The sequence below is a fragment of the Stenella coeruleoalba genome (genome assembly GCF_951394435.1).
Source record: "Stenella coeruleoalba genome assembly, chromosome: 1".
Classification (NCBI taxonomy): Eukaryota; Metazoa; Chordata; class Mammalia; order Artiodactyla; family Delphinidae; genus Stenella; species Stenella coeruleoalba.
Window position 1 is genome coordinate 50,220,435 of NC_137169.1, and position 17,689 is coordinate 50,238,123.

General features: G+C 42.5%; 1 protein-coding gene across 7 annotated transcripts in view; it reads left to right on the forward strand.

Moving 5' to 3' along the window:
- FGGY (FGGY carbohydrate kinase domain containing) overlaps positions 1-17,689 on the forward strand; it is a 420,429-nt gene that overhangs the window by 267,756 nt on the left and 134,984 nt on the right. For all 7 annotated transcript variants that reach the window (XR_013828299.1, XM_079921233.1, XM_079921234.1 and 4 more), the window contains one exon: positions 11,122-11,229. Coding sequence is in view for 6 of the 7 variants with exons in the window: in XM_079921233.1 (XP_079777359.1) it covers positions 11,122-11,229 (108 nt within the window). In the remaining variant the exon portion in view is untranslated. The remainder of the gene's footprint in view (positions 1-11,121; positions 11,230-17,689) is intronic.

Below are 17,689 nucleotides of genomic sequence, written 5' to 3' on the forward strand. Positions count from 1 at the left end.
TTTGGAAGCTGGGAACTTGAGTTAATATCTCTGAAGTTCAGCTCCCTTTCTCATCAAAATCAAGTGTGGCACAGGCTTGCCCAGCATCTTAGGTGGGGGAATGTATGTGAAAGTGCCCCCCATGGGATGACAGAGAGGTTTCAGGGCATGTCACTTCATTTGACTTGACGGCAGTGGCTCTCCAGCACCCTGGATGCCTCATCCAGAAATGGCAGGACGGAGGGCCACGATCACTTATCTGCCGTGGACATGCTGTTGCATGTGCCACCTGTGTGCTGTCCCTGGTAACACAGTAGGTAGCCAGAGTAGGTTGGGTTTCACAACTTCTCTTCCTATCTCCCTTCTCCAGGCCTTCTCCATCCAACCATCACTGTAGTTTAATGTTCTCATCAGTCTCCTTTGTTACAGAGAAAATGTATGGAGTAAACCCCTTTACCTACGTACTGCATAAATACTTCTCAGTTTATAATACTTCTGCAGTCATTCGTTGAGGGAGCTATCCATGTAACTATGGATAGTTTTTAGTTCTCTTTGCCCATCCAGACTGGCCTTCTCATCTTCTGTGAGGCCAAAAATGGAGAGAGGGTTCTGCAGATGAGGATTCTTCAGGTCTAGGGACTTCCCTGGTGGCACAGTGGTTAAGACTCTGCACTCCCAATGCAGGGGGCCAGGGTTCGATCCCTGGTCGGGGAACTAGATCCCATGTGCATGCTGCAACTAAGAGTTCACATGCCACAGCTAAGGAGCCCACCTGCCGCAACTAAGGCCCAGCACAACCAAATTAATTAATTAATTTAAAAAAAACGAAAAGGATTCTTCAGGTCTAGACTCGTATGGACTTGGCCCAAATTCCCCTGAGCATTCCCTAATTAGCAGGAGTGGGGTCTTTAGGGAGTACTTCCAAAAGGCAACGACTGATGCATGTGCACAGGAAGTCTTTTATCAAAAGAGGCCCCAGTATAAATCAGCCAAGGCTCTCTTTGCCTTTATATAGTATGCTATTAACAGGGTAAAGCCTCAATTGTATTTAATCCCAGTGATAGATCTTGTCAATAGAACTGAACCCATCTGAGTGATAGTTTGATTCTTGCTCTCTGTTCTCTAGAGCCAGTACAGCCTCTGTACCCTACTTTAAAATTCTAGTCAAGAGGGTGTCAGATCGTACTTTTTAAAATTAAACAGCCACATGTATGCCAATCCATAAATAAGAAGCACACTTTGGCCAGTATGGAGGTGATGATATTAATACGGGCTTCATTTCCCTGGGTCACTGAATGTACCAGGCACTGCACCAATGCCTATAATAGACTGTGGCACATTTAATCTTTACAGATCTGTAAAAAGAGGTCCTATGTGCCCCATTTTTCAGATGAACACCCCAAGGGCCAAGGTCACACAGAAGGTTAAGACAGAATGTTGAGAGTTAAACCAGAAAATCAAAGTCCCTGGTGAGATTTATGAGATGATATCTGAGGCCAGACACGGGTATTAAAGCAAACAGTCTTAATAAGGGAAATGCAGAAACTGATCAGAAGCAGGGCTGGGAGAGAAGTGTCCACAGCTTAGCAGTTAAAATCAGAGCATGTCTGACAGAGTGCTGTGTCATAGGTGCCAAGGGCCTGTTACGAGGGAAAAGGCTGTGTCATCCTCCTCTGTACCTGCCGATCAGCCTCGGCTGAGAAACGACTCCCAGGCATCTTTTTAAAGGAGCCCTAAATTCTGTAGAGGGAGCTGCTTTTCCTGACAGCTCATTTAGAATCAAAAGAGCCTCGGTTGAGCCATGTTTGAGAACCGCTCAATAGTACTGTGCTCACTCGTGGAGGGTGTGACAGAAATAGGAAATATGGTTCTGATTCTGAGGGTCCAATTTGCTATGTGACATCAGAGCAACAGAGCTAAGAATCCGTCTGATGAATAAATACTGTGCAGAGCACCCCTCCTCCTCTTTAGCTCCCTCCCCGACACCCCACGGCCCCCTCCCCCATTACAGAAGAAACCAGTCCTTGTTTACCCACCACAGATTGTTTGGGCTGTGAAAAAGATGCAAGATATGATTTTGCATCTTTGGGGTCATACAGCTCTCAGAGCTTCCAAAGCTGAAGGCAGTCCAAGCTCCCTGGAGCCAGTCAGGCATTTGTATAGGGAAGGCCAAGTGTAGCTAAAGGGGGGAACTTTAGGAAGACCCCAAAGTTTCCTTGGTTGTTTAGTCTCTCTTGCCATCAACTTCAGTTGCGTTAAGTATAAGTGGATGAGAAACATATGAATGACATTTCTGTTGTGATCACATGTGGGTTTCAGCATGATGAAGAGTGAGGCTTAAGGAGTCCAAAATCCTTTGCAAATATTTCAGGACATTGCAGGCAGTATCTGGCAGCCTCCCTCCATCCCAAATTTGGGAACCATTTGGTTGGGTGATACACCTGCTCAGTGCCCTCTCTGCCCGCTTAGGCTGCTAAGCCCCAGGGGATATCTGTGAACAGGTTTCATGTGTTCTTGTTTTGCTCAAACCGAAATAAAGGAATTGGTTTCTAGGAAAGGCAAAGTCTTTACTGGAGGACTCTGGACCTTTCCAAAACCTCCAAATAGAGGAGAGGAAAATTTGGCAGGCCTGAGCTTTATTAACCATGGGTCACTTATAGGTGATTGGACATATGTTATATTCTATTGTTCTGAATGCCAGTGAGATTGTTACGTTCATAATAATTTTAGCCATGCTCTACATTTGTGTGATGATTTCATTTTCAGAGCATACTATGTACATATTGCATATCAAATACCTATTATGTATGTATTTATAGATCTAGGTATATACATTCACACATGTAACATGTATTAGGACAGCCTGCAATATGGAAGCTAAGGGAAGATGCAGGGAGGCACACTCAACCCAGCAATGGCAGAGAAGTCAGAGTTCAGAGAAGGCTTCCCAGGGCAGGCAATATGGAGCAGAGTCTTACAAAAGGACGTGTAAGAGTTAGTCAGGGGAAAGCGAGAGGGGCTGCCTTTCAGGCAGAGAGAGGAGAATTGATGAAGACTCAGAGATGAGAAAGAAAAGGGGAATTGGGGGAATTTCTAGGGCAATTTCTCTCTTGGGGAATTTCTGGGCCTTGGTGGGCTTGCTGCAGTAACAAATGATGGGGCAAAGGGCGGGGGAAATGGTCACATGTATGATTAGGCCAAACAGATCAAAGCCAGGTCAGAAAGGTCTCATATGCCGTGGGGAGCATCTAAAGGATGTAAGTAAGGGAAGTGATATAATTAGGTTTGTGTATTAGAAGGATCATTGGGGTGCAGGTATGGAAGTTAGAGTCTGTGAGTGGGGCTTGTGGAGGTGCAGGGAGAAGGACAATATTTGGGGCAGGGATGCCAGTTTAACTGCTGTTGCAATAACCCAAGCAAGAAAAGGTATGGGACTGACTAATGTAATGACAGTGGGGAGAAATGCAAAGGCTTGTGTTTGAAAAATAGAGTTGATAGTCCATGTGACCTACAGTAGAGCAGATGAGTGAGATCAAGAAGGGAAGAATGATATCCTGCTGGATGGGTAAATAGGGTACCATTCACTGAGACAGGGACCCCCCGAACAAGAGGAGCCCCAGGAGGAAGGATTTCAAGGTCTGTTTTGGACATGTCGATTAGACGTTCAGGTCAAATGTCTTGTATGGAACTCAGGAGCAAGTTCGGAGTTTGGGATAAAAATTTGAAACTCAACAGCATAAAAATTGTCATAATACACATGGGAGTGTGTGAGCTGACCCGGAGAGTTGTGGTAAGTAAGAAAAATCCAGGAGGGAAGAGAAAGAAGAGCCCACCAGAGAGACAGAGCTGATATGGGGTAGGGTCTGGACCTGACCTCGGTCGGGTCTTTGGACTCACATCTTTCCACTTTCCCAAAAAGGAATAGAATTAAACCATCTGTGTTTCACGTTTCTTGAGAGCATGTTATGTCCTAGGATCATTGTATACTTTATACCGTTTCAGACTGGCACCAAACTCTAGTAGGTGAGATTTTATCTCCATTTATAGATAAGGAAGCTGAGACTCAAAGAGATTCAAAGGTTCATGGCTAGGATGCGACCAAACCAGAATGGAAAACCAGGTTTTCCTGACTCCAAGGTCTATGCTCATATTATTGTACTAAACCATGTTTATTTACTGCCTTTAAGATAAGAGGTGGTTCCTCACCGTTTCGTAGGAGAGGCAAACAGCTCACTTCAATTCAATCTGAGAAGTACAAAGATAGAGGTGAATGCTAAGAGCCCCCATTCATAAACAGAATTCTCTGTGCTCTTCTTTGTACTGTGTAATGAGCTGGGAGTTGTCTGGAATGTGTATAAATGGTTTTTTTTCTAGTAAGACGATAGCACAGTCCATTTGGAGGGAGAGATGAGCCACCACGGAAATACCCACCGGCCCCACACATGCCTGTGGCTACCCTCGAACATTCCCAACCTGGCTGGAGACACTCAAAACAAAACCTCCTGTTCCCTCCCAGGACCACTGGCGCCTGGAGCCTGCCTCCTGCCCCTGCCAGAGGCTTAGGCCAAGCTTGGGATGATGGAGTGGGGGAAGGCAGAGCGGACGTCTCTGAAGCAGCTCCCTGCCCTTAGCCCAGTCGACACTCCCAGAAAGAGGTGTGAGCAGGCGCCTGGGTTTTATCACCGCAGGGAAATTCAGCTGACAGTAGCATAGCCTTAGATCAAAGTCAGCCAGTGGCATCCACTCATGGATCCAGCTTGGGCACAGACATGAAAAGAGGCAGGAGCACATAGAGACTTCTAATGCCAACTCCAGCATTTCTGATCCTTGTGATCCTGGGTGGTTTGCTTACTGTCCCCGTCCCTGGGTCTTCACCTGTAAAACGGGCTGTGCGTGCTCGACTCCATGTACTCTTAGGGTTATTCTAAGTCTGAATGCAAATGTACGCTCAGAAGTCCCTTGGTACCTGAGTTACTACCCAGCCCATCCTGCCCTCCAATACCTACTGGATTGTAAACTTCGAGAGGACAGGGATTATGTCATTTATGTGGCTCTGGACACCCATCTTTCCGTCTTTTTATATTTAAAATAGTAGTCTGAACTCAGTCTGTATCCAATAAGTATGTGCTGAATATTTACTCAGCTACTGTAAGATGTTATAGATAGTAGCCATTGAATATAACCCGTGAAGTTGGCACTCAAGAAAACCCCTCAGTAATCTTGGCCACAGGTCAGAGAGGCAGTAGAACAAAGTGGATACTTACAGAAGCCCCAAGAGGTAACCCCATGCAACCCCATGAGCCCCAGGGCATGTGAGGGCAGAGTCTGTGTTGAAATAGCTTGCTGTAGAGTTCTGATTGGCCAGCTAGGGGAGAATGACTCAACTTCCCGGAATCTTAGTCTCAAAGACAAGTGAGATCTTAAACATCTCTAGTCCAATCCATTTATTTTATAGATAAGGAGAGTCAGATTTAGAGAGAAAAATAAGCTGGTAGATAATAACTTGGATCCTGCTTGTATCTTGTAATTACTCCTCCCATATTTACTAGCTATTTGACCTCCTTCAGCTGAGATGTCCTCATTTGTGGAGTATGTATAATAATAGGACCTCATTGGGTCCTCACTGGGTCTCATTGGGTCGTCATGCGTATTAAATGTGATAATGTCTATAAAGAGCCTAGAAGAGTCTGGCACATAATAAGCCCACAGTAACTGTTAGCAATTACTATTTGATTTCGATTTCTCCTTCTTCTTCTTTCTATATTATAATTTCTTCTTCTTACTGCCTGGCTTTGAGGGTGGTTTCACTGAGACTTTTTTTCAGCCACCGTATTTTAAAAATTGAATCTTTGACAAGCAGTAGGATATGTTGATGCAAAAATATACCCATCCTTCAAACCGTGTGAACTTTTATATAAAGTAAAATGCAGAACTTTAAGCCCTCATGAGAATCAAGATGCTTGCACAGCCTCATGACTCTGATCGTTGCTGCCTGGGATGCCCTCCCTCTCTACCTAAAGAAGCACTTATTCGTCCTTCAAGGCCTGGCTCCCATGTGGTCACCTCTGTGAAGTGCTCACTCCTTTCCCAGGCAGTCTGGGCTTCTACCACACTTGTCACCCACCTCACTGTAGCGCTTGGCATGTTTCGTTGTAATTTTTCTATTTCCACTTCTGTCTGCCCAGCCTGACTAGGAGCTCCTTGAGGAGGAGGGGCCGTGCCTTATTGTTAATTCTTCTCCTCCAGCTCCTCCTTCCTCTTCCCCCTCCCTCCTCCTCCCTCCTTCCTCGTCTCTCTTCTTCTATTATTATTGTTGTTGTTATTTTGCCTTATTATTTTTATAACCTTGTTGCTGATCTCAGTGCCTAGCATATAGTGTGCAACCAAATGTTTTGTTTTTATTTTGGTTTTCTAATTATTTATTTATTTATTTTTGGCTGCATCGTGTCTTAGTTGCCACATGCAGGAGCTTCCTTGTGGCATGCAGGATCTTTCATTGCGGCACGCGGGGTCTTTCGTTGTGACGCGTGGGCTCTTCCTTGCAGCCTGTGGACTTCTCTCTAGTTGTGGCATGCGGGTTTTCTCTTCTCTAGTTGTGGCGCGTGGGCTCCAGGGCACGTGGGCTCTCTAGTTGAGGTACGCAAGCTCAGTAGCTGTGGTGCACAGGCTTAGTTGCCCCGTGGCATGTGGGATCTTAGTTCCCCAACCAGAGATCGAGCCTGCATCCCCTGCATGGAAGGCAGATTCTTTATCACTGGACCACCAGGGAAGTCCCAAATGTTTTGTTTTATTGCAGGTTTTTATAACTTTATTCATATCACACATAATTAAAGAATGTGTCAAAGGTCTACATACACTTTAAACAATACTAAATTGAATACTCATGTACCACGACCCATGAAAAAGGATATTATGGAAGAGAATATTACCAGTACCTTTTATGTGCAGAATTTTAACTGTATGATCAAATAAATGTTAACTACTTTCTTGCTGTATTTTGCTTAATGTTCTAGTTCTTAAAGTAAGTTTGAATCTTGTTTTGGGCATGGCTCACAATAAGTAGTCCTTCCAAGTTTATACCATCTGAAAATATAAACTTTGCTTCTGTATTGTCATCTTCTACTTCATTATTAAGACCATTGGCTAAATAAAATGAAGAATGACTCTAGAGACCTCCTTAATGGTTGCAGTTACTTTTGGCTGTGGCCATTCATCCCAGTCACCTGACTATCCCATCATGCAAGCCTCATTTCAAGGAGAACTAATATTTACTTGGTATTTAACATATAATAAGCTGTTTATATGTGACAGCTTATTTCATTTTCACAAAAGTCCTCCCACATTTATGTCATTCTTCCCATTTTGGAACTGAGGAAACTGAGGCTCAGAAAGATTACCTTTTATAAGGTCACCTGGCTGGAACATGGTAGTCAGGATAGAATCAAATAGATCTTTGACTCAACCCTTGTTTTCTCCTCTGCTCTTCACAAGTGTATGGGGGAAAACTGATCAAAAGCCTTTTGCTCGTGAAGATTCCCTAACCTACTTGTCATCAAGGCTAGGAGGTTGGTTCAATCTGAGTGAGTCTATGTTGGCTCTAATAACCCTTGCTTTCTGCCCTTGAAAAGTAAATGAAGGACTCAAAGAATCAATGGTAGCCTAAAATCAAGGGCATACTTTGGCAGAGACAAATACAGAACCTATAGAGCCTGGCTGCTTTGTATTTTTATAACCTAGGGCATGCTATTTAAGTCTCTGCTTCAATTTACACATCTGTACAATAGGAATAATGGTAGACTCTTCCCTTTAGGGTCGTTGTGAAGATTAAGTGATCTAACTCCTGCCATGTGCTTGGAATATGGCCTTTAGTAAGTACCCAGTCAATCGTAGCTGCTGTTGTTGCCAACAGCACATTATTGCTGGAAAGTCAGTGTCCTGTAAGGACACCTGTCATTAGTGGAGTCAACTGTGCTCCTTCCTTTTGGATCACAGAGCAGCCTTCAGGCCAGGATAGCCATCAGCATGGAAAGAGCTTTCACAAAAAAATATTTTTAAGTATTTACGTTTATTGCAAAGGATTAAAGCACACATAAATACATGAATGTGCTCACTCTCTCTCTCTGTCAAAACAAACTATTACTTGTTTTCTCCCAGAGCTTGGGAGTGATTGGAGGTGCTCTGGGGAACATATTTCTGTGTCCCTGTCCATCAGAGTCATGATATCTGACGAGAAGCGTGTACCACTCCAAATGAGTGAGCACAAGCAGGAGTCAACTCAGAAATTTCTGGACAGAGCCAGGCAGAGCCTTCACCTGCCATTTCTGAGCAGCAGAGCCCCAGTCTGCCAATGGAGTTCTGCAAAAGCTGATGCAGGAACATCTTTAAATCGTGGGGTTTGGGGTTTGGGTAGGGGGAGGTGATGCAAAGCTCTCCTAAGCAATTTATGTATACAAGTTTTGCTTGTTTGTTTGTTTTTTAAAAAGCATATCCTGGGATTTGAGGCCAGTATCTACCTGAGTTCAAGTCCCACCTCAGCCGTTTACTACCTGTGTGACTGTGGACAATGTGCAACCTCTCTGAAACTAATCTGTCTGATGGTGCTAGAAGAGTTCTGTAAGAGAAGGGGTGCAGGGCATGAAAAGAGATGGCTTGACTTTGGTGGGTATCCATCCACCTGTCCAAACCCTGGATCCCAAGTGCTTGGCATGGGCTGTCTTATTTGCCCCAAAGCAGCTGGGGCATGCAGTATAGGGCAGTAGTTTCTAGAGTTGGCATGTGATAAAATTTCCACTGGCAAAGACAGAGAGACAAAAATGAAGACCATTTAGTGTGTGCTTCTTCTGTCTGGAACGCTCTCTGTATCATATATCAACACAAACACACACACACATATATATACAAATACAGACAGATATACATATACTCACACCTGAATAATTTCTATGTATGTTTCCATCTTAATTCAAATATCACTTCTTCAGAACAGCCTTATCTGACCCCTAGATTATATTAGGTCCCTCACTTATGAGCTCTTATAATACCTTTTGATAGTCTTTCATTTATTTATCACAGTTTGTATGTATACATTTGTGTGATATCCATCTTAGGGTGACCAGTTGTCCCTTTTGCCTAGTACTGAGAGTTTTCCAGGACATAGGATTTCTGGTGTTAAAACTAGGAGAATCCTGGCCAAACCTGAATCATTGGTCTCCCTAGTCTGCCTCACTCTGAAGAGAACAGCTCCGTGAAGGTGGAGACTATGCTCTTTTGTTTACATTTGCTTTCAGTGCCTGGATCACAGTAGGAGCTCAGGAAACATCTGTTGAACCCATAAGGAAATGAGTGAATATGTCAATGAAAGCTAAACTGTCTTTTCTTGCAGGAAAACAAACAAACAAACAAACCTTTTTTTCCCCCTGAGATTATTCTTTTTCCTTTAGGTGTTAAATTTACCCTTTTATAAATTACCTTTATTTGGCAAAGTTTAAAGTTGATAATATTGTATAGTCTCCTGCCTTCCCTCACCCCCTTCCTCTTTGGAGGGTGGAATTCTTGCTGATTTGAGGAATCACTCATTTAGTGAAAAGAGAACCAGAATAGTTAGAGCTCAGACATTTAAAGAAGTGCTGCACTATAAACTTTATGAGGGCAGAAATTATGGTTAGATTCAGTTCACTTCTATATCCCCAGGGTCAGGCGTAGTAAGGGCTGAATAAATATTTGTAGAATAAATGAATGAGTAGATTCTCTGCCCAGCCTCAAGACATGCAGGAGTAGACCCAGTGTGCCTAACTCCTTTTTCCTCCCTACCTTTTAATATACCCTTCCACAACCATAATATCACTTCAGCATTCATCCCTGCTGGGTGGATGAGAAGCTCGTGCCATTCCAGATGAGTGAACACGTGGTCCATCCCTGCCTGTCCCAGTCCATCTCTTGATGTCCTTTCCTAACACCTAATGGGCTTCCATGGTCTGCTACCAAAAAAAGACGTTGCCGTATCTTGAATAATGAAAGCATCTCTCTCACCTGCATGTCTTTGTTCAAGCTATTCCCTTGACATGGAGTGCCTGTTCTAATTCATCTGGCTAAATCTTACTAGTCTAAGCTTATGTCCCATTCTCTCAGAAGCCATCTCTGGACCATTTCATTCCTCACCCACTGTGCCCCTCCACAGTATCCTATGTTTTGTCTTTACCATCCCATGGACCACACTGTTTTCTATTTGACTATTTACTTATCCAACTACCCTGAGATGAGGAGCTTCTTAAGACAAGAACTCTTTCTGATTCATCTCTGTGTCCTCAGCACCCAGTTGAGAGAAATGGTATGCTATTAGGTGTCTAATCAGTGTTTGTAGAAGGAGGGGGATATATCAGTTATTTCGTGCCATTAAAATGCTAGGTTAGAAACAAACATAAAATCCTCGCGGTATACAAAAGGACATGTATTTTTGTTCACAAGTCTATCGATTGGCTGGGTGATGCTGGTGATTCGGGCTCGTCAGTTGCCGGCGGACTGCGAGGATTTGCTGATCCTGTTTGGGCCCTCTCACGTATCTGAAACATCACGTGTGAGAACTGAGCTGACTCAGCTTGCTGCATATCCATCCAGCAGGCTCGCTGGGGCATGTTCTTGTGGCAGAGGGAGAGAAGGAAGAGCAGAAGCACACAGTTGTCGAGGCCTAAACCTGGGAAACCGGTGCACAGTGTCACTTCCGCCTCATTCTGTTGGCCAAACCGAGTCACAAGCTTGACCCAGACTCAAGGGTTGGGAACCCCACCTCTCAACAAGAGGTGCTGCGAAGTCATATTGCACAGTGGGTGGAAGCAGGGAGAGCTAGAAAATGGGGACCATTATTACAATCAGTCTACCACAGAGAGGGAGTTGGCCAGGAACTGTCACATCAGTTTCTTTCCAAAATGATCTCTTTTGCTACCTTGACGCCTGAATGAGTTTATCAGAAAGGTTTCCAGAGGTGAAGCCAGGCCCGTCCTTTGTCAGGACTAACTTCCCCACCGTCAAAGGTATTTAATAAGAAGCTGAATTCCGTGGTCATAGAAACATCACATGGGAGGAGGATAAGGCTCCTTCCAGCCTTGAGGGACAATATTTTCACATACTTTGCCCCTTTCTTTCCAGATCAGCAAAAACCCGATCTTTGTACCAGGAGTCTGGGGCCCTTATTTCTCAGCCATGGTCCCTGGGTTCTGGCTGAATGAAGGTGGCCAGAGCGTTACTGGAAAATTGGTAAGTTGACACTTTCTTCATGTGGTCTTTACTGTTTTTACACCCTTGACTAGTCCATTTTGTCACATTCCCCGTATACCCAGGATCTGGAAGGTTTGCAGACTCCTACATCAGAAGAATTAACTTTCTCTTAGCACAAAGTCTCACATATGGAGCATATGTAGACCGTGTTTGCCAAAGGAATCAATGTTGATCCAGGCATTGATGACTAACCCATCTTCTCACCTATCTTTCTTTCACAGAACAACCCATTTTTCTCACGGCAACAGGAGTAATATTCTACTTGGTAAAAAGGACTATGTTAATCTCCAGCCAGAATCCTTCAGTGGTTCCCTGTAGCCCTCGGGACATAGCTCAGATAGTTTTCTGGGCACATCATTCCCTTTGTGGTCTGTCCCCTCCAGTCTCACCCATGTACTTGTCACGAAGGCCAGATTGCCCTACTCACAGCTTCCCCATGGCTCCTGTTATTCTGCTCCTCTGTGCCTTTGTATATGCTTCTTTCCCTACTCGGAGAGTTCTTTATCACTTGCTAGTTTTACTTGATCCTTAAGATGTAACTCCAGTTCTTAGCGCATTCTGCGATAATCTGTCTTTTCCAGAAATCTACGCACTCTTTAAAGGCATGGGTTATATCGTACTCCTCTTTGTATTTAGCTCAGTGCCTGGTTCGTAGAAGGTGCTTGGAGAAAATGTGTTGAATTCATGGGGTCATCTCATAGGGAAGACAGAAGATCTATAAAAGTGAGATGAGTACTATACCAGAGGTACAAGGCACAGAGTTCGCACAAAGCTAGATTAAGGAATTCTTTTCAGGGGAGAAAGCATTTGTACTGCACCTTAATGATAAATAGGGACCAACCAGACACAGAAAGGTGAGGATATTCTTCTAGGTATGAGAACTTGCCTAGGAACAAAGACATGGGAGTGAAAAATAGCAAGGCATATTTGAGAGTAATTGCAGAATTTCAGTTGTGGCATAAACTGTTCTTAGAAGAATGACTTACAATAAAAGTTAGAGAGCTGGGCAGGGACCAAACAGAAGTCCCTGTAAAACATGCTAAGGAGTTGAACTTCAGGTAGTAGACCACAGAGAGTAGGTGAAAGATTGGCATAGTTTTGGGTGTTGTGAGATCTCTGTTATAAAAACTGGCTAGCAGCCGTCAGGAAGCAGGCCTGAGGGTGCACGGCTGGGTGAAGAGAGACCAGCTTTAATAGGTTAGTCCACAGACAAAAAGCCGTGAGGACTTTGGCAATAATGGACAGTGGCAATAATGACTGAGAATTGAGGTCAAGAGATCAGCAGACCTTGGAAGGATTAAATGCGGAAAGCAAGGGACAGTAAGATCCAGGCTCAGTTACTCAGCCTCACATTCACTATGTTGTATTGAAATCATCTGTTTATGGTCTGCTCCCCTACCAGCTTTTCTAAATGTCCAGCCAAATCAAAAGTGATCTGATCTCAAGCTGGATATGGATACAAATAACCATTAATTTTCCATTTCTTCATGTGTTTCTCTTTTATTCTTAGCTGCCTCAAGTTCTCTCTCAAAGTTGATGCACGCATAGGTGGGCAGCTGGATTCAAAGAGCATGTTTTGTGCCTTCACTCTTGTGCCAGGCTGTAGAGATACCTGAATTAGTCCCCCCATTAGTCCCTGGTTTTAAGGAGCTCATCGTCTAGTAGGGAAGCACAGTGAGTATAAATTAAATAACGTCTGATAGGTCTTAATAACCAATTAGACTTTTCTAGAAAAGTCAAGAAAAAGACATCACTCGATGCCTAAGGTACAGTGGGATTGAAACTTTACAGTCTCCTCTTTAAACTAGTGTTATGTATTTACACAACTTTCCACTTAAATATCCACTCCCTTTCTATGACACATAGAAAACCCATTACTGAAACATAGCCCTTTTCAAGCCCACATCATGGTATAATTACCTTTAGGAGAACCAGAAGTCATAACAGACACAACCCAGAGTCTTTTTTAACAAGGATAACAATCCAATAAACTAACTCTTTGTGCAGGATGCATTGTCCATGAAGCTGTCCATCAACAGGTTTTCAGAGAGTTAGTTTACTAATTGACCGTCTGTGTCAGTCTAGAAATGCTTTTACCAGTATTTGACTCAGAGTTGGCTCTGTTGCTATGGATATAAGCCATCTTTGCCCAAACATTATGACGTATCTTGGTGGACAAGAATTCGTTATGCCTGTTTCCTAAGCTTGAATTTAAATTTTAAAAAATGACCCTTTTCTGACCATTAATAAAATTTTCATAATAGTCCACTATGGTTTTTGACAAGAATCATAGGACTTTCTGGCCTTTATCTAGCTAGTTGATTTTGCATCATCAACCAATGAAGTTGCATGTAGAGTTACACTTAGGGCAGTTCTATGTTTAGAGTTTCATTAGACATAGGAATGGGGTATGACTGACTTACCCATGGGTTACAAAAAGCAAAATCTAAGGAAGTCGAGAAGTTAGCATAATGGGGGCAAAATCTGAATCAAGAACAAAACAGACTGTCCAATAAATCGTCACTCCAGAGAGGCCAAGCAAAGAGACAGAAACCACCTATAAAATAAAGAGATATAAAAATAATAACAATGATGATGGTAATAATAATAACAACAACAATTGTCCCTTATTGAGTACATTTTCCCGTGGGAAAGATTTATATATATATATATATATATATGTATATATGTATAAAATCATGTTAATCCTTGAATGATACTCATAATAATCACAATGCCTAATATTTATTTTGAAGACTTATGTCCCAGTCTCAATTCCAAGAGCTTTTCATGTCCTATTTTATTTAATTCTCTGATACGCCTATAAGTTAGGTACAGTTATTATCCATATTTTACACATGAAGAACTGAAACTCAGGGTAGCAAGCACAGCCTGGAGAGATTCCTGATGCACTGTCAATGGCCTTTTTACCTGTTTCCGTTGGTACTCACCTTTCCTTTCCATTTACTTATTCTGGTTTATCACCGGTTTTACAGCCTATTGTCATCATACAGAACACCATAAGAGGAAGTTACATTGCTTTTATTCCGTGTTTCATATGTACATATTCTCTCATAAGCTATGTCTGAAAGTGGCTGCTCCATTATTACATTGTCCAGAATATATTATAAACATGCAGTTGTAAATATATCACCTAAAGCAGAAGGGAAGAGATAGAAGAAGAAGAGGGAAGTAAAGAAGGGGAAAGAAGAGAGGGAAAAAAGAAAAAAGAAACAAAATTTATCTAAACTCTAGATTTAGAAAAAAGATATTTTGCTTCATTTTTACAATTAAATACAGATCTTCCATCACAAAGCAAAATCCTTCATTCCAAGTATATGAATAGATTGGTACTTTAAAAAAAAATCTCCATCTGGTTAACTTCAGGATGAAGAAAAAAATAGGATAGGATCTTTTCTGGCTCTGGAGCCTTTGCAATTTCATCTGTCTGAGATTTGGGCTTGTTTTTCACTCATTTCAAGCTTGTGCTGCTGCTATTTATTTCCTCTTAGAAGGGCACATACCCCATTCCCATGGATGATTTACTTCAGTTCACCAAACACCCATCAAAGATTGTCTCGTGCTTGTTGATACACTCTCCAGAAAGTTTTGCAAAAACCATCACTTTTTGCCCAGGCTTTTTCCACAGAGCACCAACTGGTACAGTCACTGTGTCCAGATGCTGAAGCTTATTTCCAACTGGACCTCAGCCATCCCTCTGTCCAAGCACTCTTCTCTGTCTTACTTGAAGTCATTTTTATTGGGGGAGGCATCGGGTAAGAGAGCCTAAGACAATTTCCTAAGCTGCCCCTATGGTGAAATTGGCTTTCTGGGACAACTGGGCTTGGTGGGGAGTTACCTTTGAATTTTTTGAAGCCAGAATTTAAATTTATAAATTTGGGCCACAGGGTCATAATGTTGCAGGGTTCTAGCTCTTGGAGTTTTAGAATTGGCGCATTGCAAGTGCCTATCTGCCTCCTTCCTTGTCACCAAAGCCCCTCAGCCTGGGGCTAGCCTCAGGGGGGTCAGCCAGCTCTTCCATATGAAGAGCTTGCCATGTACTCAGTGCTGTCCAGGTTAGAGGTAGTGATGCCATCCCTTCATTCAGTCACTCTTTCCAGCACGTTACAGAGATTTCCTGAGGGATTACTCTGGGCCAGGCAAGAATATGGTCACACATGATTCCTGTCCTCCAGTGGCTTATCATCTAGTGGGAAAGCTGCATATGGAACTGACAATTATAATTTATTATAGCACATAAAAGTAGATTGCACTACCCCGAATGGGAGAATCTGTTCTATGCTCAGCACATTGAGGCCCTCATGAAGATTCAGGATTTCATCTGATCTTCACAGCATGTCTATGTGGTCAGTTTTACTAGTGACTAAGGCTCAGAACAGTGAGGTAACTTGATCAAGGTCTTAACAGTTGTAAATGGGGAGAGCCTTGATTCAAACCCAAGTCAGCTACTGGAAGCCCCAGATCTTTCCAGAATTGAACCTGACTTTTATAGGGCTGCCTTTCTGAATTTTTCTTACAGTTCTCTTGTAGACTTCCTTGAGAAGCAATTATTGTATCAGTTAGTGTGACTTTCTTACCAAGTGTATTAAAGCACGTGTAGTTGGCAGGCTTTGTAAGGCCATGAGAGAGAAACTTATGTGTATCAGCCTTGACAGGATCTAGGTATATAGACTTAGGTGTGTCCCCAGCATGTCACATTAGCTAATTGGAATGACTTCATGGATACAAAGACCAGCTCTGCATAAACAGATGCCTCCCTGTTCTCTCCTCCTGCCCAGGCTTTCACTGTATTTTTTGTACACCCACCTGGATTCCTGCACATCTTCCTAATTACCTTACTCTTCCTATAAGGACACCAATTCTATCAGATCAGGGCCCCACCCTTATGATCTTATTTAACCTTAATTACCTCCATAATGTCTCCATCTCCAAATGCAGTTGTATTGGGGGTTGGGCTTCAACATCTGAATTTTGAAAGGATACAATTCAGTCCATAACAGTCATACATATTTCAAACAAGTTCTGAGAAACAAAGCATAATCTTTTGTGTTTACCTTCATATTTACCATTTCCATTGTTTTTTATTTCTTTATGAAAATTTAAGCTTCCACCTGATATTTCCCTTCAGCGTGAAGAACTTCCTTTAGCATTTCTTTAGTTGTTGCAGGTCTACTGGCAAACAAACAAACAAAAACACACCTTCTTAGTTTTTTTTGTTTTGTTTTGTTTTGTTTTGTTTGCGCTACGCGGGCATCTCACTGTTGTGGCCTCTCCCGTTGCGGAGCACAGGCTCCGGACGCGCAGGCTCAGCGGCCATGGCTCACGGTCCCAGCCGCTCCGCGGCATGTGGGATCTTCCCGGACCGGGGCACGAACCCGTGCCCCCTGCATCGGCAGGCGGACTCTCAACCACTGTGCCACCAGGGAAGCCCCACCTTCTTAGTTTTCTTCTTTTTTCCTTCAACACTTAAAGATGTCAATGTATTGTATTCTGGCACCATTGTTTCTTATGAGAAGTCAAACATCATTTATTTTGTTCTTCCCCTATGTACAGTGTATTTTTTTTCTCTGGCTACTTTTAAGATTTTCCCTTAATCTTAGTTTTTATTATGGTGTGCCCAGATATTGTGTTTTGGAAATTTATCCTTCCTCCCCCAGGTTTGCTATACTTCTTGAATTTGTAAATTCCTGTCTTTCACCAAGTTTGGGAAATCTTTAGCATGTATATATTTAAATGTCTTTTCTGCCCTATTTGCTCTTACTCCTCCTACTGTGACTCCAATTACACATTTTTAAGACCTTTGGCTATTGTCCCATAGCCCCTGAGAGCTTCTGGGGTTTTTTTATTCCCCCCAGTATTCCTCTCTCTTTCTCTCTCTGTCTCTCTCCTTCTCTCTCTCAATTAGACACTCTCTATTGGTCTTTTTTCAAGTTCACTGACTCTTCTGTCTGCAATCTCCAACCAGCTCATGGACCCATACATTTCAGATATTATATTTATCAATACGAGAATTTCTACTTTTTAATTATTTCCATTTCATTGCCATTTCCTATCTGTTTGTTAGTTATGAGAGTGTTATCCTTTACATGCTTAAGCATTGTTAAATTACTAGCTTTAAAATTCTTGTCTTCTAATTTTAACATCTGTGTTATTTCAGGGTTATTGTCCATTAAATGGCCATTCTCTTAAGTAAGAATTACATTTTCCTGTTTCTTCATACGTCTAGTAATTTTGACTCATATCTTGAACATTGTAATTGATGTATTGTAGAGACAGTGGATTATTCTTATTTCTCTGAAGAGTATTTTCTTAAGCAGGTAATTTAATGACAACTCAAACTCCAAGTTTTGTCTCTCCTTTGTTGAGTTCTTTAAGCCTTAGTTGGGCTACTTATTATGTAATTCAGAGATCATCCAGA